This window comes from Amphiura filiformis, chromosome 4 (assembly GCF_039555335.1).
Source record: "Amphiura filiformis chromosome 4, Afil_fr2py, whole genome shotgun sequence".
In the NCBI taxonomy this organism is placed as follows: Eukaryota; Metazoa; Echinodermata; class Ophiuroidea; order Amphilepidida; family Amphiuridae; genus Amphiura; species Amphiura filiformis.
Genome location: NC_092631.1, coordinates 64,281,443 through 64,306,218, shown reverse-complemented (window position 1 = coordinate 64,306,218; position 24,776 = coordinate 64,281,443). Strand labels below are relative to the sequence as shown.

Sequence of the window (24,776 nt, the reverse complement as noted above, 5' to 3'; positions counted from 1 at the left end):
TGTACATGAAGACAAGGAGAAGCCAAACTCTGTAAAGCATTTACATGTGAACTCCACTTTATTGGGTTGTACAATGTACATGTAAGAAGTTGAGACCCAAAATAGTGTAGGTATTATTTATTAGAGTTACCTTATTTACAACAGCAAACAATAAAATATATCAACAATTTGTGTCATCATTGTTCTGACCACCATTCATTCACTCTGGATGTATAAAGTCTGGTATTATAAAGGCTTTTTCGATATATCTTTGATGTGCTAAGCGTACAAACAGCAAAAAAATTCAGCCTTTTAAACATTAAAAAAAATAAAAAAAAAAACAAAAAACAATTGGAGACCCTTTTTAAAATCAATTTAAAATTATTAAAGAAAATTTGATTTAAGCGGACACAAAATTTTCACATCAATACTATAATTTACCATATGTGACACGATCTGGTCCATGGGGCCAAAGGCGCAAATTTGAAACTGAGATAAAGGTAAAAATATGGAGGAAAAAACAATAAAATACATAAGAAAATAGACATCAAAATACTTCATAACTTTAGAACAAAGTATGCTAGACCTTTGGTGTTTTCAATGAATAATAGCCTATTGTACAATGTATGTATAATGTAATAATTACAGTAACTCAATTTTCAAAAATGCCTCCTTTGGCCCCCATGGACCAGATCGTGTCACATATAAGATAAAACGTCTCTATTCATTTTTTTTACGTTGACACATTTAGCAAATTGTTTAAATGTTTAAACGGCTCCCAAACGTATCAATATCCATATTCATGACTGTATGTCAAGCTTACAGCTATATTGTTTTAATCAGGGTTCCCACGTGCACAATCCTTGAAAATCCTTGAATTTGAAAATGCCTTTTCAAGGCCTTGAAAGTCCTGGAAATTTGCACAAGGTCCTTGAAAGTCCTTGAAAATTGGAATTTTACCTAAACTATAATTTTGACAAAATTTAGGGAGTGGAGAGGTGCTGTCACTTTCGTAATACATGTAAGTGCTGCATGGGGAGCCGCATCATGATTTTTGTGTTGTGTTAAGTCCTTGAAAATCATGCTTTTGGACCTTGAAAGTCCTTGAATTTTTAATAGTTTAAGGTGCAGGAACTCTGTTTAATGTGGTGTGACACATTTTAGGCAATGGCGACAGTCCACCACATCTCTTGACCTTTTTGTCTGGCTGACTCTATTATATTTGAATCTGTTATAAACATTAATAAATGAAATAACATGTTGATATTTTCTCATTATTCCCACAGAATTTGTTAACAGAGGATGAGAAGGTAGCTCAAAGTGCAATGGATGAGTTAGAAGCACTCATACCCTCTATGTAAGTAATTATAGATAGTATGAGAACATTTAGGGATTCAATCATGTTTCACTGTTGTTCATCACCGATTAACAATGATCAAGTAAACCACACAGACGCAAGTTGTTACTTGGTGATGAACAACGGTGAAACATGATTGAATCCTTTTCAACAATGAAAATAACCTAAAGATGGTTTATTTCACATGATTCTGCCAGCATGTCCGTTTGTCATTTGCCACTCAACCGTATAAGAAGATCGGTGATTTCTCTGTTGATAAAGCAATAAAAGTAAAGAATAAGCGGTAATGTTTAGCTGCTACCTCATAACAGAATTTATGTGCGCACACATATCGTGTACGCGTATCCTTGTGTTGTGGATTCATCACTGATAAACAACGCTCCTGTACAAAGATATATGAAGGGTTTTTGAAAGCTGTATCAACGTACATACTCTCATGTAGGTTAGATTCAGTGGCGTATCCAGTGCCCAGTTTTTGTAATCAAACTTAATATTAGCCAACTAGCCATAGCAGTGTCTGGAATAGAGACAATTTGTACATTACTTACAATAACTAAAAAAAGTTTATGAGCTTGAATACCTTTGATGTTGCAGAACCACAACACTTACTAATTAAAGGACGTTTGTGTTTCTTTTCTTTTTATACATGGAATTCAAACTTAATGTCAACAGACCCGATCCAAGTGTTAAATAGGGTCCATTGGTTTTTCCCACATACATTTCACTCTTTTATATTCATTATCATGAAGGAAACAAGAAGATGTGAAACCAGTCAAGAAGGAGAGAAGAAGTCGCAGCAGAAGTAGAAGTCCAGAAAAAGAACGCCGAAAACACAAAGACAAACACAAGAACAGACACAAAGACAAGAAGCACCGAAAACGCTCACGGTCAAGAAGTCCAGAAAGAGACCACGACAGACATCGTAGGAGAAGCCGCAGTAGAAGTAGGCACAGAAGTAGAAGTCGCAGCAGCAGCCGAGAGCGCAAACATAATAGACATAGAGATAGGGATCACAGGGATCGTCATCGTGACAGGGATAGCGAGAGAGATCATAGTAAAGCCAAATCAGACCGATTTGTAGATAGACCACCTGCAATGGACCCTGAAGTAGGAGAGATATATGAGGGCAAAGTGACTAGTATAATGAACTATGGCTGCTTTGTGCAGCTGGAAGGCTTGAAGAGAAGGTGTGAAGGACTTGTACATATATCAGAGGTAAGCAAATGCACTACATTTAGTTGCAATGAGAATAGGCCTTGCTGTCTAGATTTTAAAAGGCGAGTGGTCAATCACTGCGCTAGCATGATGCTAGGCGAGTGGTCGAATCACTCTCTACATTTTAATCGAATCACTCGCTAGGTCTGAAAAATTATTCATATACTAATATGAAACAATATTACACACTGTTCACAAAGCTTCACAACCTTTCTTTCGTATCCAGGGTTTAAGGTAGTAATAATACGCAATTGCGTTATTTGCGCCGCAATTTGCGTATTTTGGCTCCAATTGCGTTTTTTGACATTTTTGAAAAAATCTTTTGCGATTTTTAATTATTTTTTTTCGCGAATTTGGAGAGTCCCTGGACCTAACATCAAGTGCTACTATCATTAAAAAAAATATTTTTAAAAAAAAATTTGGAAAAAAAGTTACCAAAAAATTACAAGTTTGTATCCAAATGGGACCAATTTGTAACTTGTGTTCACTTCAAAATCTATCTAAGATATAGACTTGTGTACAAAACCAATGCATTTTTATATCTTTAAATCAACCACAAATGATTGCAGTACTTCACTCTAGGTCAAGGGGCTCTCTAAATCCGCAATTTTTTTTTTTTTTTTTAAACACAATTTTTTTTTCCTTAATTTTTTTCAAATTGATGTTAGGTCCAGGGACTTAATTCCGCGAAAAAAAAATTAAAAATCGCCAAAACAAATTTTTTTTTATAGATTTTTGCGTTTTTTGGAAAATCGGAGTGTGTTTTTTGGCCTCCAAAATCGCGTATTCTTAGCAGGCCTTATTACGGTAGATCGGATACAGGATACACTGAAGTGCTGAAACTTGCATGTAAATTGATATTGGATTCAATTTTGGGCGATTCGCAGCGAGCGATATTTAGTGTAGCGACTTAGTTGTAGCGAGCGAGAGCGGTCGCTCGCCTCAAACGTCATGGCCTGTGAGAATGAAAATTTTCAGAACCTTTATGTTGATTTTTGAGTCCTGGAAAACGCTGAAAAATTCTATTGTACACTAATTTTAAAAGTGATTCAGTTTACAAACCAAGTAAGCTAACAAGGGAAAAGGCTTATGCATCATACACTAGGACATGGAAACATTCAAACATTACAAACTAGTGCACAAGATCAAATTAATGATGCGTAATCATTATTCATAATATCAATATACAGGGGAAAGAAGAACCACTATCACAATATTAAGCATGAAATTACAATGGAAACATGACATACAATACATAGGTGGATCATGGAGGTATATAAATAAATGGAGAATGATCCAGCCAAGCCTCTTTTGTACTACGTTGGTTATGACCAATTATTGTTGAATAGGCAATTTCAGGTTTATATTGATTATGCTAAGCTGATTACATTGTGAAGTCTGTTTCACTGGCCATTGATTTCAATGGGGTAAAATGAAGTTTGTACTTATTGGAAAGTGCTCATGTTTCATAAAATTTTGATAGGGCCTATCAAAATCTCATTTTCGCCAAAAATTGAGTGCTTAAATAGGTTTAGGTATACTAGTCTCAGTTAAATTGCATCAAGAAATCAGTCTTTTTGAAAAAAAACACCTTATCTGTTGTCATCTTGTGACTCCCTACATTTTGGTCATGAAAAATTTAATTATGACTTTTTTTCCCCAAAAGTTATGACCCCCGTATATTTGGAACCCTCCCTCCAAAGAAAATGATAGCCCCTAATAATATTAATATAATCATTTAGGCCTAAATACTGATAATTATTTATTATAAAATGAGAAGTTTAATGATGATGATTTAGGCGGCCTATACGATTTCATGACAATACAGAATTAAAAGTTTAAAAACAATAACATGACATAGGGCCTATCCGTCATGGCACTCAATCAATTTGACCCGAAGCTTCAACCAAAATCACGGTAATCATACACTAAACTATGAGAAACTGTTTAAACAAAGTATGTAGGGCCTATATACATTCCAGATATCAATTTCTCTCTAGAAGAGCTTGTCGGGTCATCACTTTTCCTTGAATTGCGAAGTACTTCCGGTAAATTTTGCTCGCTCGTAACTCAAATGGCCCAAATTGGCCCAACATAATCTTTTCACAATCGGAAGGTAAAAACGTTTTGCTTTCATTTGCACTATATTTGAACTCCCTCAGACCCCTTAAAAGCTTAATATATGAACATGAAAACTAAGTATATTTGTCAAGTTACGGCACAACTAGTGTAGAAAACAGTTTCATAACTTGAGAACAGAACATCCGAATTTCTTCGGGTTCTCGCACGATCATACATTGAAACTATAAGCTATCAAAACCGGTGACTTTGAACATCTGATTGACTAGCTGACGTCATTATACAGTCTCTTTTACAAGGCTTCCGATGCGGGTCAATGTAGGGTCAATTCCTATGAAGAAATTTTGGGAGTGACAATCAATGAACCATGGTAGAGGCTCATAACCATCGTGGAGATCAATAGCTTGGCTGAAGTGGCTGGTCAATTCAAGTTTGGTGACTCATTGAATAGAGGTAACGGGATAATCACCACTTAGGAGATTAGAATTCTGGCGATCATTCTCCATTTATTTATATACCTCCATGGGTGGATAAACCAGAGAAAAAACTGCGGACATACCTGCCCGTGCAGGGAATCAAACCCCAGACCTCTCGCTTACGAGGCAAGCGCTCTAATCACTGAGCTACACAGTCTGTAAGCTAATGAACTATATATGTCTTATACATTGGATGAGCCCATTGTGTGAATTATGTATTATTTTATATTTTTGTTTTATTTTTGTATTTTAATTGCAATTTTGCAAAGTAATTTCATGTATCTAATATGCATCAATATGTTCAATGGTCCACTAAACAATTTTTATTGTCATTCTAACAGCTTCGAAGAGAAGGTCGTGTAGCTGATGTAAATGATGTTGTTGCAAGAGGTCAAAAGGTCAAAGTCAAAGTACTCTCCATTGCCGGGACAAAGATACGTTTGTCCATGAAGGATGTTGATCAGAACACGGGAGAAGACTTGAATCCCAAAACTGCATCCAAGGATAGTTCTTTAGAGACAGAGGAGAATATGAGGAATCCTGACAGACCGTCTAATCTACCATTGGTGACTGTTGCAGAGGCAGATGATGTAGGTATAAGGAAGAGAGTACAGAGAGTGACATCACCTGAGAAATGGGAACTCAAACAGGTTTGTACGCTTTACCCATCCTTTGTAGTGATGTGGTCGACATGCCTTATGTCGACATAATGTCGACGTCGGCACGTATGTCGACATCAAAAAATCATGTCGACAAAAAAATTTTTTTTTTTTTTTTTTTTTTTTCAAAAAATATTTTGGCCAGAAAAGCAAGTTATAGGCCCAAACTGACTTGTTATTCAGGTTGGAAACCAGAGAAACACTGCTACTAAAAAATATAAAAAATGCCAATTTTTTTTTATAAAGTTAGATTAACTTGTACATTTTGATTACCTTTTCTTCTATTTAACAGTCAGGGACACATTGAATTAGTATGCATTGCTAGCTGTTCAATAGAAACAAAAGTAATTCAAATTTACTACTTTTTCCAAATTTGTAAAAAAAAATTGGCATTTTTTTTTTTTTTTTGAGTAGCAGTATTTCTCTGGTTTCCAACCTTGAATAGCAGTATTTCTCTGGTTTCCAACCTTGAATAACAAGTCAGTTTGGGCCTATAACTTGATTTTCTGGCCACAAATATTTTTGAAAATTAAAAAAAAAATTTTCTTTTTTTTTTTTTTTTTTTTTTTTTTTTTTTTTTTTTTTAGAATTTTTGTTTATGTCGACACACTGTCGACGTCGGTATACGAATTATATCGACATGTCGACAATAAAAAACGGTGCCGACCACATCACTAATCCTTTGTGCATTATTATGTTGTCAAAATATTGTTACTGGGCAATCTCTTTAAATATAAACCTTCCAAATTGGGTAATCAGTTTGGTTATGTTCACTCCCTTAGAACAAGTAATGTCAATGAAATTGCGGAACTGTGTTATATAGTTCCTATGGTGAGTCAAGGGTGCTCTCAACACCAAAGAATCACTTCAAATGGACAATGTCGACTTCAAAAATTTATGAAAAGATTGGTGCAACATTTGGACGGTTAATTCATCCCCTGGAGGCTATGTTCGCTCTATCATGTACAGCCATGTATTTTGCGATTCTTGTGATGGGTAAGTTTGTACATACCCATGCTTATCATACTATAAATGTGTAATTTTTCATGCAATAATTTGAATCCATCAGATGCAGGCAGCCAGTTGCATAGAGCTACCAGACCTACCAGATTTTGATGAAGTGACAGGTGTGTTGCCCAAAGATGATGACTCGGATGAAGAGGTTGAAATTGAACTGAAGGAAGAAGATCCGCCATTCCTTAGAGGTCATGGAAGACAGAGTGTGGATCTTAGTCCTGTAAGGATAGTCAAGGTAAGTTGCTTGCCTGTGCAAAGGTGCACAAGCACAGAAACACAGTCCCTGAGGAACTCGGCAGGGGCGATTGCCATCACACCATTTCACCAAGCTGACACAGGGTCAATTTCTACAAACTTTTACGTCTATTTGGAAACATCAGCCTGATGGTCCATTTTGGATGGTACAGTAATTACTCTTAGGTCGATTGAGTAGAAGCAATGGCCGAGAGGGGGTTTGTACCCACAACACTACAATCATGAGTCCAATGCTCTAGCTACCGCGCCACACCACCCTCTGTACTGGACCAATGAATGTATTTTCTGATTTTCTGCTCCTAACCGGGGACAAAATATACACAATTTGTTTGGATTTTAACCTATCTACCGGGGACTGATATTTAGCCCCCAAACATATGTGGGGCTTATGTTATCATCCAGATGGTTGCCTGTCTAGTTGGTTGGTTGCCTGTTTGCCTGCCTGGTTGTTTGTTTGGGTGTCTGGGCGGAAGTAAATTCATTATTCCACTCTCTGCAGCTCCAACGCAATAACTGATCAACTTCAAACTTGGTACAGTGATTGGATACAGTAGCCTGATGTGCTGTATAGTTTTGCGTCGTGTTTTTTGCATATTTATGAATATTAATGAGCTTATTTGCATATTTTGCCTACATTTTCATTAATCCAACGCAATAACTGATTCATCAACTTCAAACTTGGTACATGGTAGGCTGATGTGCTGTATAGTTTTGTGTCGTGTTATTTTCTTATTATCTAACTGATTAGGGCAAGGTGGCGCAACGGTACGGACTCTGTATCACAAACGTTGGATTGCGAGTTCGAGCCCTGACGGGGCCATTGTGTTGTGCACTTGGGTAAGGCGCTTTACCTTACTTGCCTCTCTCTACCCAGGTGTGCAATGATTAGCTGTTATGAATATTGTCCAAAGGTATTGTATGGCAGCTGCAATATTCTAATGACAGTGAAATAAATCAGGGATGTAAGTTTGTAGGATTAATCCTGAATTCAGGATTTATTTGTGTCCAAATACCAGCACTTTCATTTATTATCAGCCGTTTTGAGGCTTTTTAGCCCAAATTCACACGCTTTTTCCTGATTTTTTCCAGGTTTTCAGGATTTTTCTTCAGGCCTACTTACATCCCTGAATAAATGTAAAGCGCTTTGATACACGCAAAAGGTGCTGTATAGAAGCCAACATTTGTTATTATTTTTACTAATTAAGCTTTACATAAATCTGTTGATCTTATCATCATATTTTGATATTGATGACTTTTTATAGAATCCTGATGGCACACTTTCCAAAGCTGCAATGATGCAAAGTGCCCTCGCCAAGGAACGACGAGAGATGAAACAAGCGACGGAGAGAGCAGAGGCAGAGAATATTCCAACAGGAATGAACAAGAACTGGATTGATCCAATGCCTGAAAGTAAGTTTTGTAATTTACGCTATGGATTTTGTTTTTCCTTTTGTGTTCAAATAAATACCTGACATGAAAGTTTTCAAATGTTAGCATGAGTAGCATTTGCATTCATTTATTATGCTGCAGGGAAAATGTTTTTTTTTCCAATTGGAATATGATGCATTTTATAAGAAATCCATTGTTTCACACTTGCTTGGTACTATGCCAGACCACAGCAAGCAATTTAATTAAAACATACAAAATGGAGAGCTTAGAGGGTAAATTTAGTACATGTTGTAAAAGGAATGTTGGACTTTAAGTTCACACTTGCTGTTTTAAACTGCAATATTGGTCCAATTTCTGCATGGTAGATCAAGCTGGCCAGTCCAGTAAGCCATCCTCCTGGGCAAACTTTTACTTTAAAATTCCCAGCCTGTTGCAGTCTCCACCACTGCAGGGATGTGGATATTTCAACATCAGTAAGCATAGGTACTACAATTTCAGACTTTGGGCAGTGTGGATCAGATCATGTCACATATTACATGACTTCTTTCTAGTTCGAAGGATTGCTAGCCCGAAGGTTCTCTAGGCCAAAGGGTCGCTAGTCCGAAAACCAAATTAAGTTTGCTAATCCAAAGGTTCCCTAGTCTGGAATATAGAACAAGGGTTAGAGTTAGCAAGCCTTATTCTATATTTGGACTGGAGAACCTTAATTATTATTCGGACTAGCGAACCCTTGGACTAGAGAACCCGATATTCAGACTAGCGAACCTTTTTCAGAATTCAGACTAGCGAATGGTAAATTATGTGTTTGGACTAGCGAACCTTTGGACTATAAGGAGCCTTCGGACTATGGAACCTTCGGACCAGAGAGTTGTCGCCACATATTATTATTATTGTTTGATTCAATTAGCTACAATGTAATCTGGTCAGACAAATTTAAGCAATTGTGATAAAGAGTATAATCAATTAACAACAATACTGTACTGTGCCTTCTTGTAGGTGAGAGAGCCCTGGTAGCCAATGTACGTAACATGGGCTTTGGTGCACAGGAGATGCCCGAGTGGAAGAAGAGTGCATTTGGAGGCAATAAGGCTTCGTATGGTCGCAGGACACAGATGACCATCATGGAACAGAGACAAAGTCTGCCCATATACAAACTCAAACAACAGCTTGTGCAGGTCAGTAGATATTGTAATGCATTACTAGTCTCCCACTTGTTAGATAACAAAAACCAGCATTGCAGCTTTAAATGCTGTGTTATTAGAATGTTGATTTCTAAATTCTAGGAAGATGCTTATGCTACATGGTTCAGCTCAAAATAGACCCAACTATATAGTTGAGATCAGTTGTTGCATATATTTTTCTCTTGCGGTTCTTCAGTTAAGACCATATCAAAAGGAAGGAAAGTTTTGGCATTTCTCCCTCCTGATGAAAATCATGTATCTTGTGATGGAAATGACACCCCTTATATCAAACCTTAGGATCTCCTTTATAGAACCCATACCATACTTCTTGTGTGTCAGCTTTATTTGTATCAATAGTTGAGTGCAAACACTGCTAGGTCATTCTCCTCTTATGAACCGCCTTAACAATTGCGTATAAACTTAACAATATTTCACAATTTTCTTCACAGGCTGTTAAAGAAAATCAAATTCTTGTTGTAATTGGTGAGACTGGTAGTGGCAAGACCACTCAAATTACCCAGTATTTAGCTGAAGCTGGTTTCACAGTGAACGGCAAGATTGGATGCACCCAGCCTAGGCGTGTGGCTGCCATGTCTGTTGCCAAGAGAGTGTCTGAGGAGTTTGGGTGTCGGTTAGGCCAAGAGGTGAGTACTTGCCTTTAAACAAATATTGTGTGTAAAACCATTGCTGGCTAAGTTATTTTATTTTCTAGAGTAAGTTGCAGAAGCAGGTATTTGCATATGATAAGATCACTGGAAGAAAATTACCTATGAGACAATGTTAACATACATGTAGCAGTACCATTGAATTTACATCCCCAACCTGTCTACACATCCCCCAGAAAAAAAAAAAACCCTTTTCAGGCCAACATACATCTTGCCAGGGTTGTAGCTAGCCAAATTTTAGTGCCGGCTAAAATTAAGGGGTACTACACCCCTGTAGTAAATTTGTGACTATTTTTGCATTTTTCTCAAAAAATAATAACACACTGGTAACAAAAGATACGTTTATTATTGGGGCAAGGAATCCAATTACTACACTGAAATTTCAGTGACTCAAGACAAGCGGTTCAGTATATATGATCGGAAATGAGGTACATTCTAGCGGTACCTCTTTTCTTATCATAAATAACGAACGGCTTGTCTTGGGTCACTAAAATTCTAGTGTAGTAATTGGATTCCTTGCCCCTATAATATACATAACTTTTGTTACCACTGTGTTATTAGTTTTGAGAAAAATGCAAAAATAGACACAATTTATCGAGGGTGTAGTACCCCTTAAGAAAAAAAAATTGAATCAGAATGCCAATTACTTGACAGTAATGGTATTTGACAGCTGTTTTGAGGACATTTTGTCATTTTAGTGCTGGTCGGCAAGACCTATAATTTCCTTGAGTGCCGGTCGGTCAGGCTGAGTACTGGTTACTGCCGACCAGCGTGGCCACAACTCTGCATCTTGCCATAAGTTTTATAGATATGAGAAAGTACATGGTTACATAATATTTGTGAAGTTTATCTGAAGGTGCAGAGAACTGTATACATAATGCTCACATGGTATACCTGGTTCAATTCAGGATTCATGCATTTGGACAGGAGCTTTTTTTATTAACATCTGTTGTTGAGAAACAAAAAAGAATATTATCCATGAAAAAATCACATTATACTGCTCTTTTATGCATAATTGTTTGTACAAATAAATGTCTGAGCAATTTGCTCATTATTGAACCATATCTTTTGTGGGATATGGGTTTTGATATTTGCACTTATAATATGTATGAAGGGTGTAATTAAAAACCAATGAAGAAAGTGCATTTTAAATTTGATCAACTTGTTTTGAATCTTTAAGGTTGGCTACACCATCCGTTTTGAAGACTGCACATCGCCTGAGACTAAAATCAAGTACATGACAGACGGTATGTTGCTTCGTGAGTGCCTAATAGATGGCGATCTTTCATCCTATTCCATCATAATGTTGGATGAGGCTCATGAGAGAACAATTCACACTGATGTCTTGTTTGGCCTTCTGAAGAAGACAGTGAAGAGGCGGCCGGACATGAAACTGATCGTCACATCGGCTACTTTGGATGCTGTCAAGTTCTCACAGTACTTCTATGAAGCGGTAAGATTTGATAGATTTTGCATGTAATACTAACACCACACTGGGCAAAGTCGTATGCAAGATATCTACCCATATTTAATAGTATATCAGTCAGCTGGAATAAAGTCATATGAATCATAGTGCAATATAGTTTCATTTTGCATGGCTAGTATTTTTTTTTTTAATTTGGACTCAAATTGTTACTCAAGATACTTATATTTTACTAAGGCCAAAAAAAAAAAAAAAGGTTTGTCTCAGGACCCAGCACAAGATAGCTTTTAAAATGAGATTTAGCGCCAGAAGGCCACTGCGCTAGTGCTTTTTTTTTTTTTTGAATGATAAAACATCGTAGTTTTCAAGAAAAATTACATTTTCTGCACAATCAATTGGCGATCATTTCTGACAAAATGTCAAAAATAAATACTCCAAGAACTGTATGACATGTTCGCTCTGAATACCGATCTCTCGAAACAGTATGCAAGTAACGGCTCTGAAAGAAATAGCGGGACAATCGACTCTACTTGTAGATCTAGAACACGTCACTGGGAATTCCCCATGTGCAGATATTTTGCTGCTCGATAAGCGATTTCATATCGGTATACCAGAGAAAAGATCATCATTTAACTAATTTTCATACCATGCCGAGTAAATATTGGAGTTTCCTCAACACATAAATGTCAACTTTTTGTACTCCTTACTTACGGTAATGTTTAAATGTAGGAGAAAATAGCGGCGCACATCAACATTTGTGGTGCTGAATTTTGCACCAATTCATTGGCACTACTCACAACATTTACATTGTCAAAAAAAAAAAAAAAAAACATCGCATAGGACATAGCCTGTTTTTCAAAAAAAAAAAAAAAAAAAAAGCATAGCACATAGCTTTTTAGCCAAAAGGTCCAGAGACAAACCTTTTTTTTTTTTGGCCTAATATTAATAAACATTCATCACTTACTCTCTAGTTTCTGCCCATAGGTTATAGTAAAGATTATTCTTATTGTACTATTTTCTTGCACTGACAGTTTATGATCCTCATGTAAAAATAAGGAGTCATGTGTGAATGCGAGTACCAGCTCCTGTTAAAATAACTTACTATTAATTTGTTTTCTCATTTTCTATGCAGCCTATATTTACCATTCCTGGCCGTACGTTCCCAGTAGAGATTCTATATACCAAAGAGGCAGAGGCAGATTATTTGGATGCGTCTCTGATCACAGTCATGCAAATTCACCTCACAGAACCACCAGGTAGGTTTTGAGGTCCCTGCAAGTTAACATAGTTTGATTTTAAGTTGAAACCTTGAAAGGTCTGTGAAAGTTGGTGAAGGAGAAACTTCAAACTTCAGTACACTAAAAAAAAAACTAATAATGAAGGATTTTATCAGATTTTGTTTTTCTGATGGGTAGGTAACATTTGTGCTAATAGCACACTCTGTAAAGTGCATCACATCGTATCATCAGGCAGCAACATAACTCTTTCAACAACCATTATTTGCCTCTTTGAAAGTTGAATGATGAAAGTACATGTGTGTGGAATTATAGATAGCAGGTTTTGTGTAACTTTTAATTTTTTTTATTTACGTAGTATATTTTTTATTGAACTCCTTAAAAGAATTTGTGTGCTGATATGTACGTAGTGTAATGAACTTTCAGTCACAGGGCTAGAATTGTGTCACACAGTGCAACAATTAATTTGAATTCTTTGCAGAAATCATTTATTTCTTGCAAAGTATCTACTTACTGTTGGACTTATAAAATTTACCAGAATCAAGTTTTATTCCAACAAATCTTACAAGAATCTTTGCGAGAATCATGAAAATTGTCTTTCCCCTGAAATGAAATGCCCATAATGTTACTGATCATGTGATCTTCTTTCAGGTGACATTCTACTATTTCTTACGGGTCAAGAAGAGATTGATACGGCGTGTGAGATCCTCTTTGAGCGCATGAAATCCCTGGGTCCTGAGGTACCAGAGCTCATCATCTTACCAGTGTATTCTGCCTTGCCTAGTGAAATGCAGACCAGAATCTTTGACCCTGCACCACCTGGTAGCAGAAAGGTATGCTTATATTCTCTACTAAGGCTAATGAATCTGAAACATTAGTTTCCAATTGCCTGCCTATATCAAATGTTCATGTCTGCCAAATTTTTCATTATTTTCTTTTTGAAATATTAGGAGTATCTGAACCAAATTTATCAAAGAATCCCCTCTTATCTTTGTGATGATTTAACTCTTTACTTTTATTCATTTGGAGAGGACAGTTGTTCTTACAAAAGTAAATCTTATAAATTCTTGATAAAACAAGTCCACACAGTTTGAGCATGCTGTCAGATATAATCAAAACATGTTTGAAGCCAACACAAACATATGTAGTTTTACCTAGTAATGAACAATGAAAAGCGACCTCATCCTTATTTGTAGGTGCCCAATTGGAAACTTATTCTCCATTTCCAATCCATTAGCCTAATTTGCGGCGTAGTCTGTTCCAACCAGGCCCGAAGGCAGCCATTGTGAAAGTGGGATACAGTCAGAAATAGAAAGCAATAAACTATGGAAATTATAACACTTGTACTAAGTATTCTAGGGATGTATGTTGATGATGATGACTCCATTTTCAAAACTGCTTCCTTTCGTGTGGTTGGATCAGAGTGTGTCAAAAATGTTTCATGCAATAGATGCTATTTGTAGCATCGAGGCTTTTATAGGCAAAATGGTGAGTGACAAATTATGTTAAAATCACATGGCTATCTTAGATGCTCCTTCAGAATGCTGATTTACATCCACTTCTTTTCCTTCCGATGAAGCCATCATGGATGATGGTGATATAATGATTGAAACAAGGATTTGTCACTTGTATTGGATGTCATACTTTGTTTGAGTTACATGTAGTTGCATATCGTCATTTTTTATATCGTCATATATGCAGTCGTCATTATGTATACCATGTGAGGGAAGGTTGATTTTAGGATTGCAGTTGGATTATTGAAACTGTAAGTATGTCAATGTCTAGTAATTAAATCGGTTAAGTAAAATTGCAAAGAATTTCATGATTGTTATTATCATATTTTGTACTTCTAAAACTTAGAAATCAATAGAAACATTGACAAATATTTGCATAGATCTGTCAAGGAAATGGGGCTTGCAAAAACAGTGGTTTATATATCATTTTCATGCACATACAGATATCATACAAAAGCAGCCAATATGTACTGTTCAAACGAACTTTTTTTTTCTTATGTGTCATTATCACAGGTTGTGATTGCAACAAACATCGCTGAGACCTCCCTAACCATTGATGGCATCTACTATGTAGTGGACCCTGGCTTTGTCAAACAGAAAGTGTATAGCTCCAAAACTGGCATGGATCAACTTGTAGTCACACCTATATCCCAAGCCCAGGCCAAGCAGCGAGCTGGACGTGCCGGTAGAACCGGGCCCGGCAAGTGCTATAGATTGTACACAGAGCGTGCTTACAGAGATGAGATGCTTCCCACAGCTGTGCCAGAGATACAGAGAACTAATTTGGCTAGCACCCTGCTATCTCTGAAAGCCATGGGCATCAATGATTTGTTATCGTTTGATTTTATGGATGCACCACCAACAGAGACATTGATAACAGCAATGGAACAGTTGCATTCACTCAGTGCACTTGATGATGAAGGACTGCTGACAAGACTAGGCAGAAGGGTAAGAATGTGTTCATTGTTTTTTCTAGACTTGGTTCTTTTGACTAAAAAATATAAGTGGATTACAGTCGCCATTGCAAAGTGCCATAAGTTGGTGTTTATAGTAAACTGTTTTTAATGTTTTTAGTGTCTTATTCTGTCGGTCCGTGTCACGTCACTTCCGGTTGATGATTTTCGAGTGAAAACAAGTCCCTGATTCGATTTTTGTTGATGATTTCTGTCATTGGTGTTATGTAAATTCCGATCGCAAATAGTCAGTGGAATCAAACAACCGTTTCTAAGTCTTAAGAGTGAAAGAAACTTACTTGATTTACCGTTTATATACTGACAAACTTAAAATTAAATTCCATGGTCGAGTGTCGTTTTTTTTTTTTTTTTATGCCACTCCAGCAACATCGCTATGTAGCCTCCTTCACAGCCGGTTTCTGTTGTTCACAACAAACCGTCGCCTCATGCAGTTTGGGCCCGAGACTAGAGATAGCCCGGATGTTCGACCGACAGAATAATGTTAAGAGAGAAAAAAGAAAAATAGTATTTGCCAGTAAATGTCCACTCCATTGCAAACTTCTAGTTTAGACAAATGATGAAAGTCTCTCCACTTGTTAAAACAAGTTATCTCTCTTTCTGACATGTGTTTGTGTGAAATCTAACCCTATAAGCATTTTTTGTAAACATATTTGTGTTTGTTTCTATGCAGATGGCAGAGTTTCCCTTAGAGCCCATGTTGTGTAAGGTGCTAATTATGTCTGTACATCTAGGATGCAGTGAAGAAATCCTCACCATTGTCTCTATGCTGTCTGTACAGAATGTATTTTACAGACCCAAGGTATGTCAGTAATACAAATGGCAGGATCTCATACAACACACAGTATAGTTTGCAAAGACCCTTTGCACAGACCAATTTGGCACTGTTTATAGCATAAACAGGAAGTGGGGTTCTGATTAGCTAAATGAATCATGTATCATCACATTGACATCTCATGCAAGCTGCATAGTATCGTGACCCAGTTCTTTTTACACAATGATTAGGAATAGGACAAGTGGTCATCCAGTGTGAAAGGTCTCTGCAAATAAGTGTAGCAAAAGCTGCAAAAAAATGCAATTTCTAAGATAGGTTATTGTACTTCAAATTTCATTTGAATGAACACAGCTGCCAACAGCATGACGATTGTCTGCATACACTGTGTGATGAACATACATGTGTGTAGCACCATGAAAGCAGAAGTGAATCCATCTCACTTGTGCTTGGTTAGTATTTTCACTAAGTATGCAGGTCGTGTGTTTGTGTTGTATTAAATACGATTAATGTGGTCACATCAGCTGTTAGCAGCTGTGTATATACAAAAGAAAGTTTTAATGTAACTCAATTTTGTTGAACTTCTGTTTGATGTAGTAGCTCCAAAATGTGTTGAACATGAAACTTCAGGTTAAACCAATTATTTCCTCTCAGATTTTGTGCACATCAACATTGTGTGTGAGTTGTGTGTACATGTCAGCATCTGCCTAATAGTGACATCATGTTGATATCACCTATTAATTGCAAAGTTAATCTTACAGCAATATATTAGGTAAAAAGGCCAAACATAAGCTGATCTTCGTAAACTTAGTGTGTTTACATTTGTTGCATTATTTCTTTTTAGGATAAACAAGCAATTGCAGATCAGAGGAAAGCAAAATTCCACCAGGCAGAAGGTGATCATCTCACTCTACTGGCAGTCTATAACTCGTGGAAAAACAACAAGTTCTCCAATCCATGGTGCTTTGAAAACTTTGTACAGGCGCGGACATTACGGCGAGCCCAGGATGTCAGGAAACAGTTGTTGGGCATAATGGACAGGTTAGTGTCAAAAATTAGAAGGTAGCAAATACACATCAATCTGTAAAATGAGTATTTGAAAACGTTATTAGTATCACCCTCCACCATCATCACCACCTTTTAAATTCTTGAGCATTGTGACAACAAACATTTTTGAACAATCGGGGGAAATAAGATATGTGGCCCCCACCACCCATTTTAGAAAACCTGCATATGCCACTGAATAATACCTGTCCCAGATTGATCATTCTTGTTCAGTTTTGCTGACTAATCTGTAAAACAAGTCCAAAAATATGCCTCTGATTGCTGGGATTTGGTGAAACTGTTTGTGATGATGAGTATTTAAAGGTACAAATTAGTTCGTACTGACAAGCAGCTGCAGGTACAGCACCATGAAACTTATGTTTTATCCTTAACTGCTAATTTTGTTTTCTGTTCATAGACACAAGCTGGACGTTGTTACATGTGGCAAGAATACAGCCAGGGTACAGAAAGCCATATGCAGTGGTTTCTTCAGAAACGCAGCTAAAAAGGTAAAGTAATTCTTCCTGATGTATTTTTTGTCCGAAATAAAATATTTATGTGCATTTTAATCAACATGTAAAAGAGAAGAGCAAGGTTTCACAAAGACATAGCTTTGTGAAGTAGTATACAAATACTTCATGGTTTGAAGGGAAAGTGGAGGAACTTTTCCCCCAAGGTATTGGATATAGGCCTACCACCCCAGAGGCCTGTAGTCAATAACGAGGGGGAAATAGTGTCCCTCTGTTCCTGAAAAATACCATGCACATTGCACACCCTCATCATCCCGATGCTTCATGTTAGAAATTGCCATGATAGTATGCCGAATCCACAAGTATAAAAAAATATGATAGACTTTGTATGTTTCTTTCCCACTACGCATGTGCCGCATCCATTTATCAGCTTAAAGGACTCATTATTTTATTCTGCTCATAGTGATTACACATCCTTCGCAATAAAATTCAATTTTTTGTCAGTTTTTAAGATCAAGGCACAGACTTTCAGTTTAAGGCACAGACAGAAGCTTACCATATTCTTTCAAAACATATATTCAACTGCAAGTCTTACATTAGGTTTATACAGAGATCAAAAATGTGTCTGCCCAATTCATAACAATATTTACTATTGATTGTACAGGATCCTCAGGAAGGCTACAGAACCTTAGTTGACAGCCAGGTGGTATATGTACATCCATCTAGTGCTCTCTTCAACAGACAACCAGATTGGTAAGTTGTATAGGCTAGATTGCCTATGTAGGCTTAAAACAGAAAAAAGATCATCATCATCATCTTCCGATACTGTGCAGAAACCTCCGCTGGAGTATACTTGCACATTAGTTGTGGTGCATTCAAATAAGTGCAGACAAAGAGTGCTGATCCTATATATAAGGTGAATGTGCAGCTTAAAACGATGACTGGAAAGTGGACTGGTTAGGTGAAGAAGACGCCACACACTCTGGACTTGAAGACGTCTAGGGTTGGCGACTCAACAACTTCCTGGGGCAAGGCATTCCACTGACGGATAGTGTCGGGGAAGAAAGAGCCTTGCAGTACAGCTGTGCGGGAGAATGGAACATGGAATCTCTGAGAGTTGCCCCTGGTGGTGGTGTTTGAGGGTATCAGCTGGCTGTCAGGAATGTCAATGAGATGGTTGACGATTCGGTACATCATGGTGGCTTTGGAGATTGCTCTATGTTGTTGTAGAGATTCCCATCCGAGGTCATTCAGCATGGATGTAACACTGCTTTCTCGGGAGTAGTCGTTCATGATGTACCTGGCAGCGCTGCGTTGCACAGACTCAACCTTGGTGATATTTCTCTTGGTGGTAGGATTCCATACGCAGCTGGCATACTCAACAACTGGTCTGACAAATGTATTGTAGCATCGGGTCTTGACGTCACGGGGACAGCAGCTCAAGTTGCGTTGTAGGAAACCAAGGGATTTCATGCCTTTCTTGCTGGTGCAGTCTGCTTGTCTGTTCCAGGATAAGTTGTCAGTGAATTCAACACCCAGATATTTGGCAGACGGGACTGCCTCCAGAGGATGGTCATGGATAAAATATGTGGAATTCACTGGCTTGCGGCATTTGGTAATGCGAAGAAGTTGACATTTCTCGGGGTGGAACTCCATCAGCCATTTCCTTTCCCATTCTTGCAAGGCGTCAAGATCGTTTCGGAGCTGGGTTGCATCATCAGTGTTGTTAATAACACGGTAAATAACGCTGTCGTCAGCAAACAGTCTCACATGGGAGTCAACAGAGATACAGTCTGGGAGGTCGTTAATATACGCCAAGAAGAGTAGTGGGCCCAGGACTGTTCCTTGGGGCACTCCCGATGACACAGGTGTTTGGTCTGAAGATTCTCCATCCAAAACCACCTTCTGGACTCTGCCCTGGAGAAAGTTGCTGATCCAGATGAGCAGGCTCCCATGGATGCCATAGAACTTGAGTTTATGGAGGAGGCGATGGTGTGGCACTTTGTCAAACGCCTTGGAGAAATCAAGAAGAATGAGATCGGTTTGGAGGCCTTTATCCATGTTGTGAGCAAGGTCGTCAACCGTGATGATGAGTTGAGACTCACATGAGCGGGACTTCCTGAAACCATGCTGGTGGTCAGTCAAGATGTTGTGTGACTCGGTGGCGCATCACTGAGCTATGTACGACATGCTCGAGGAGCTTACAGCAGATGGAGGTGAGGGAAATAGGTCTATAATTGGCTGGTTTGTTCCGGTCACCCTTTTTGAAGACTGGTGCGACAATGGCCGACTTCCACACATCAGGGAGAATACCACTATCCAAAGAGGCCTGGTACAGAATGGTAAGCATGGGTCCGAGGCTATCAGCGAGTTCTTTTAAAAGACGGGCTGGGATGTTGTCTGGACCGGTGGCTCTTTTTCAACAACTTGATGACACCATTAGTTGACACCTCAATGTGTTGGATTGGTGGAAATGGGCTAGGTCCAAGGTCTGGAATGCCTGAAGTATCTTCATTCTTGGTAAAGGCATAGCAAAACTGGTCATTAAGGATGTTGGCCTTGTCTTTGCTACCTGTATATGTTGCACCCAACGGACCACAGAGAGGAGCAACACCATTGTTGTCGCATCGCTTGCTCGAGACATGACTCCAAAAACACTTTGGGTTTGCATTGAGGTCTGGACAGATGATGTTGTTTATGTAGCTATTGTACGCCGCCTTGCATGCTTTTTGCATTTCTTCTTTATGTCACTGTATCTGGCCCAACGGCGATGCTTGTGTTTACGGCGACAGGAGCGGGCTTTGTTATAGGCACGTTGTTTACGCCTGCTGAGCTGTTTGATTTTGCGAGTGACCCAGGGTTGGTTGAAGCGATTTGAAGTGAATTTTGAAGGAACAAGATCCAGTATTTGAGACAACTTGGTTACTATGGTGTCCCACATGTCGCTTACAGAGGATGAAGTGTCATATTTTGCAACAAACTCCTCCATCATCTTGTTACCTTTATGATGAATTATATCCATGTCTGCCTTGTTCCATAAATAAATCTTCCCCCGCACAGGTTTGCGGCGCTTGAGTTTAATATCTGTGTCAGCAAAAACAATCTCGTGATCACTTATGCCTGGGATTGGTAGGCACTTGTTGACACACGATGGGCGATTTGTCAGGAAGAGGTCCAAAGATCCTTTCTTTTATTACCGTATTTGTGTCTTGTGTAGTATTATGCTCTGCTACCTACCTCAATAACTAGATATTGTATTTGGCTGCTGAGGCACTTGAGCTAGAATTTATCATAACTTCAACATGTATCGGCAACCCGCACCCACGAGCTTGCTCCACGCGTGTTGCCCCACAACTTTATTTTAGGTTTTTTATTGATGCCCCTCTTAATCTTGTCTCAGGCCCACTTTTGTCCCGTCTCTTGCCTTTTAATAGGTTGTTTGTTCTAACGTGATCGCATTTGACTGTCATCAGTGGGCTTGTGATCGGATTCACTACTTTGCTTTGTATGTAATTGGTTTGATAATTATGGCATTTGTCATTTATACTATGTATTTTTGAAGTTGTGAAATAAATGTTTCTTGAATTGAATTGAATTGAAATTTATATGTCAGTTCATCTGAGCTTACAATATAGCAATTTCTAACGTTTCTGGTTCATGAACCAAAACTTTATTTTGTGGATAAAAGAATTTGATGCTTATATTGCATTAACACCAATAGGACTTTACTTGTAAGAAGTCTCAAGAAAGAAATGATATAGAATCATAAATTGTACAAGAAATTTATCCAAATTAAAAAATTTTAATTTTTAATTCAAAAATAATCTTTATAGTACAAGTTGTTATATTAAAATATAACAATTTGTACTACAAAGATTATTAAGTATCATTGCAGCATTCTAGGAAAGCAAATGAATGACACACCAAATTGTAATACCCTCATGTATTTGTTCTCTTCTTCTTCCATTTACAGGGTAATTTACCATGAGCTTGTCATGACAACCAAAGAGTACATGAGAGAGGTGACCACCATTGATCCCAAATGGCTGGTGGAGTATGCAGGCTCATTCTTCCGCTTTTCAGATCCTACCAAACTCAGCAGACACAAGAAGCAACAGAGATTGGAGCCACTCTACAACAAATACGAGGAGCCGAACTCATGGCGTATATCTCGCCAGAGACTCAGAAGGAACTGAGATGCCAAATTCAGTCAACACGCAAATGTGCAGCAGGTGGAGCATCTGCATAACCGATATAGGAACAATTATTGGACTATATATCACCAAAGACTTGGAAGGAACTGAACTTTCCAATTCAATTGACACAAAAGAACTGCTAGACAAGAACTTTGAACATCCTAAATCGTGGTATTTATCTGATAAGAAAATGCACCCAGTAAGAAGTTGTTTTGTTAATAATGGGACTATCAAACTTATTTTGTACTTCTATGCGTAAATATTGTATTAACAAGTACTTCTCGGCATCCAGCGCATATTATTATGAGCAAGATCAAATGGCACACGCTTGACATCTCAAGTGTACTATGCGAGGGCTATGCTGAAAAGGAATCTTGCTTTTTAGTTTACCTCAGCTTTCACAAATTGGATCGATTGAGCCAATATTTATTGATTGAGCTATGAGTTTTAAAATATTGGACGAGATGTAGTCGAGTCCAGTACTTTAAAACGCATAGCGAGACCAATAAATATGGGCATAAAGCATCCAATTTCACCAACTTGGATTCATCAAAACATAATAATGGTTAAAACCAGCACTGCATTTGTTTTTATTTCATCACATTTTGCCGATGTTATGACGCAAGGTGTGTGATGTAGGCCGATTGGTATACTGGCCCTCATGTGATGGGTCCATGCACATCATACAATAGTTTTTGGTCAGAAGGCAAATTGGGTGCAATGTGCAGATGAATGCCAGGTCCTATTCAGCACTTATGTGCATGCCAGTCCATAGTCTACTCAATGGATAGGGGATAATACCTTGTGATGTCATCTGCAATTATGCAACCACTATGCCTCTGACTGAAATGAATTGGTAATATGTGTGTTGGTGCAGTATCTTGCATTCACACATGAAGGGAAGGGCATGTTAGCATGTCACTAATTAGTGTTACCTGGGAAAAGGTGCATAACACACACAGTATTTTACTATCGAGCAAGACATTCAGGAACAAAATTCTGAGGTGTTAAGAAATTTAGATAAAATAAGTTGAAAGGTCTTAGTACAAAATAATACCAATTCTCAATGTATCATTACAGTTGTGACAATGACAATATATGACATGTGTGACTTGTTCACCATAAATGAACAAGTAAAAAGGCAAAGCTAGCTTAAGTATGTTCCATGGAAACCTGATAACCATAGTAATCATGATTTCCCATTCCATTCACTCAACCATATCTCGGCAATTATAGACATGCAAATCATTAAAGGCTTAAGCAATAGAACCAAATGATCTTTTGATCAAACGTTGATGCTTGGGTGATCCGTATTATTAAATTAATTGACTGTTGTTAACATATGAATCTTTGCATGTAAAAATTAATGATTATTTAGTGGATATAGTTCATTAATAACAAGTATCAGTTACGCCACTGATAATTGGGGATACGGCATCGGAAAAAAACCAACATTTTACAGGCCTGACTATCCCAGATTTGACATTTTGGGAATTTTTTTTATTATTTACTAAAATCATGTAAAATCCCAAAATTTTTGATTTTGACTGGAAAGTTTTTGAAAATCCAAATTTTTGCTGAATTTTTCAAGTTCTTGTGATATTTTGGGGTCATTTTGGCTTTTCAAAAAAATCAACGACCAACCACACTTGAAAAGTCCATTCGCTGTTAAAACGTTTGGGTTTTTTTATCGCCTAAATAAAGGGTCTATTTGGTTCACCCAGATAATGGCAACAAGTTTTTATTATTTATTAAGTGTGTACGCTAACTTAACTTTCCTGAAGATAGGGAACTTGAAAATATTTTGTTATCAAAAGTGCATTCATTCTGTTTATACTTTTGTATTTAATATGAACCAAGAACAGCAACAGGTGAGCTTAAAATAATGTTGCCAATGTTTATGGTTGTTATCCATAGAAGCAATTTGCAATGCCACTGTGCAAAATTTTTGCTAGGCTCTTTGATTGGAAAGAACAATTGTAAAACAATTGGGTCCACTAACAAATGACCTGTTTTGCATTAATACAAAAATGATGCAATCAAGAAAAGTTTATTTTGTTTAATTGCATCCTGCTGCATTTTTGAAAGTTACATAAAAGAAGATCAAAATGTCAACTAGGCTCTTAAAATATAGTTTGTATCAGGGCTCAATTTACATGAGGGCTAAGGGCAATTTTCACAAAATACACAAAAGGGCTATTTTTCATAGAATCTGCTCAAAAATTACCCTTGTTATAAGTGTCTTGCGCAAAATGGAGGAAACAACATTAAGGGATGAAATCAAAACTCAACCGGCGGTTGGCTGCCGGTTCCGTCCTGTTTCTATTCTAAACAATTCTAAACCGGATAGAATCGGGCGGAACCGATTTCATCCCTAAGAAGGTTATAGAAATTATTTATAAGGGTTAGAAAAACCATTGAATGGGTGTGAATTGATAGTGTCTAATAATGTACAAGGCCCAGTGCTTTAGAATGGGGTAAAGCTGGTTTCATACTACCCGGCGTGGCGCACGCGCATTGCAGACAAACGGACACAATCAAGGCTTGTCATTGGTTGAAACGCCCTGCCGCTTGCCGCAGCGGCAAGCGGCAGGAAAGTACGCTGGGGGCATAAGATCTGCTTGTGCAGGGAATTAACTTTTGTAAATGTATCTACTATTTTGAATTTGTAATGTACAGTCATAATAAATGAAGCAGACATGGTAATAAATATCTTTAGTATTTTGCTCATAAGAACAGTTTAATATAACCAATTTTGTGTGTGTTCTTTTAAACAGCAATAAATTTCCTGGTGCAAATCTGATGCAAATAATACTAGTATTACATTTGCTTACAAAGTTAACCTTTTTCAGAGTCTTGGTTAGCAGCGACATAGCTTG

At 37.7% G+C, this 24,776-nt stretch overlaps 1 protein-coding gene across 1 annotated transcript in view; it reads left to right on the top strand.

Moving 5' to 3' along the window:
- LOC140151194 (ATP-dependent RNA helicase DHX8-like) overlaps positions 1-24,646 on the top strand; it is a 32,241-nt gene extending 7,595 nt beyond the window's left edge. Inside the window, exons 3-18 of the mRNA XM_072173444.1 lie at positions 1,266-1,336; positions 2,086-2,551; positions 5,448-5,756; positions 6,835-7,017; positions 8,300-8,447; positions 9,423-9,601; positions 10,057-10,251; positions 11,453-11,725; positions 12,828-12,951; positions 13,582-13,763; positions 14,958-15,392; positions 16,089-16,217; positions 17,032-17,228; positions 17,650-17,740; positions 18,366-18,454; positions 21,675-24,646. Of these exons, the coding sequence (XP_072029545.1) occupies positions 1,266-1,336; positions 2,086-2,551; positions 5,448-5,756; positions 6,835-7,017; positions 8,300-8,447; positions 9,423-9,601; positions 10,057-10,251; positions 11,453-11,725; positions 12,828-12,951; positions 13,582-13,763; positions 14,958-15,392; positions 16,089-16,217; positions 17,032-17,228; positions 17,650-17,740; positions 18,366-18,454; positions 21,675-21,897 (3,294 nt within the window). The 3' untranslated portion in view covers positions 21,898-24,646. The remainder of the gene's footprint in view (positions 1-1,265; positions 1,337-2,085; positions 2,552-5,447; positions 5,757-6,834; positions 7,018-8,299; positions 8,448-9,422; positions 9,602-10,056; positions 10,252-11,452; positions 11,726-12,827; positions 12,952-13,581; positions 13,764-14,957; positions 15,393-16,088; positions 16,218-17,031; positions 17,229-17,649; positions 17,741-18,365; positions 18,455-21,674) is intronic.
- The last annotated feature ends 130 nt before the right edge of the window (positions 24,647-24,776 follow it).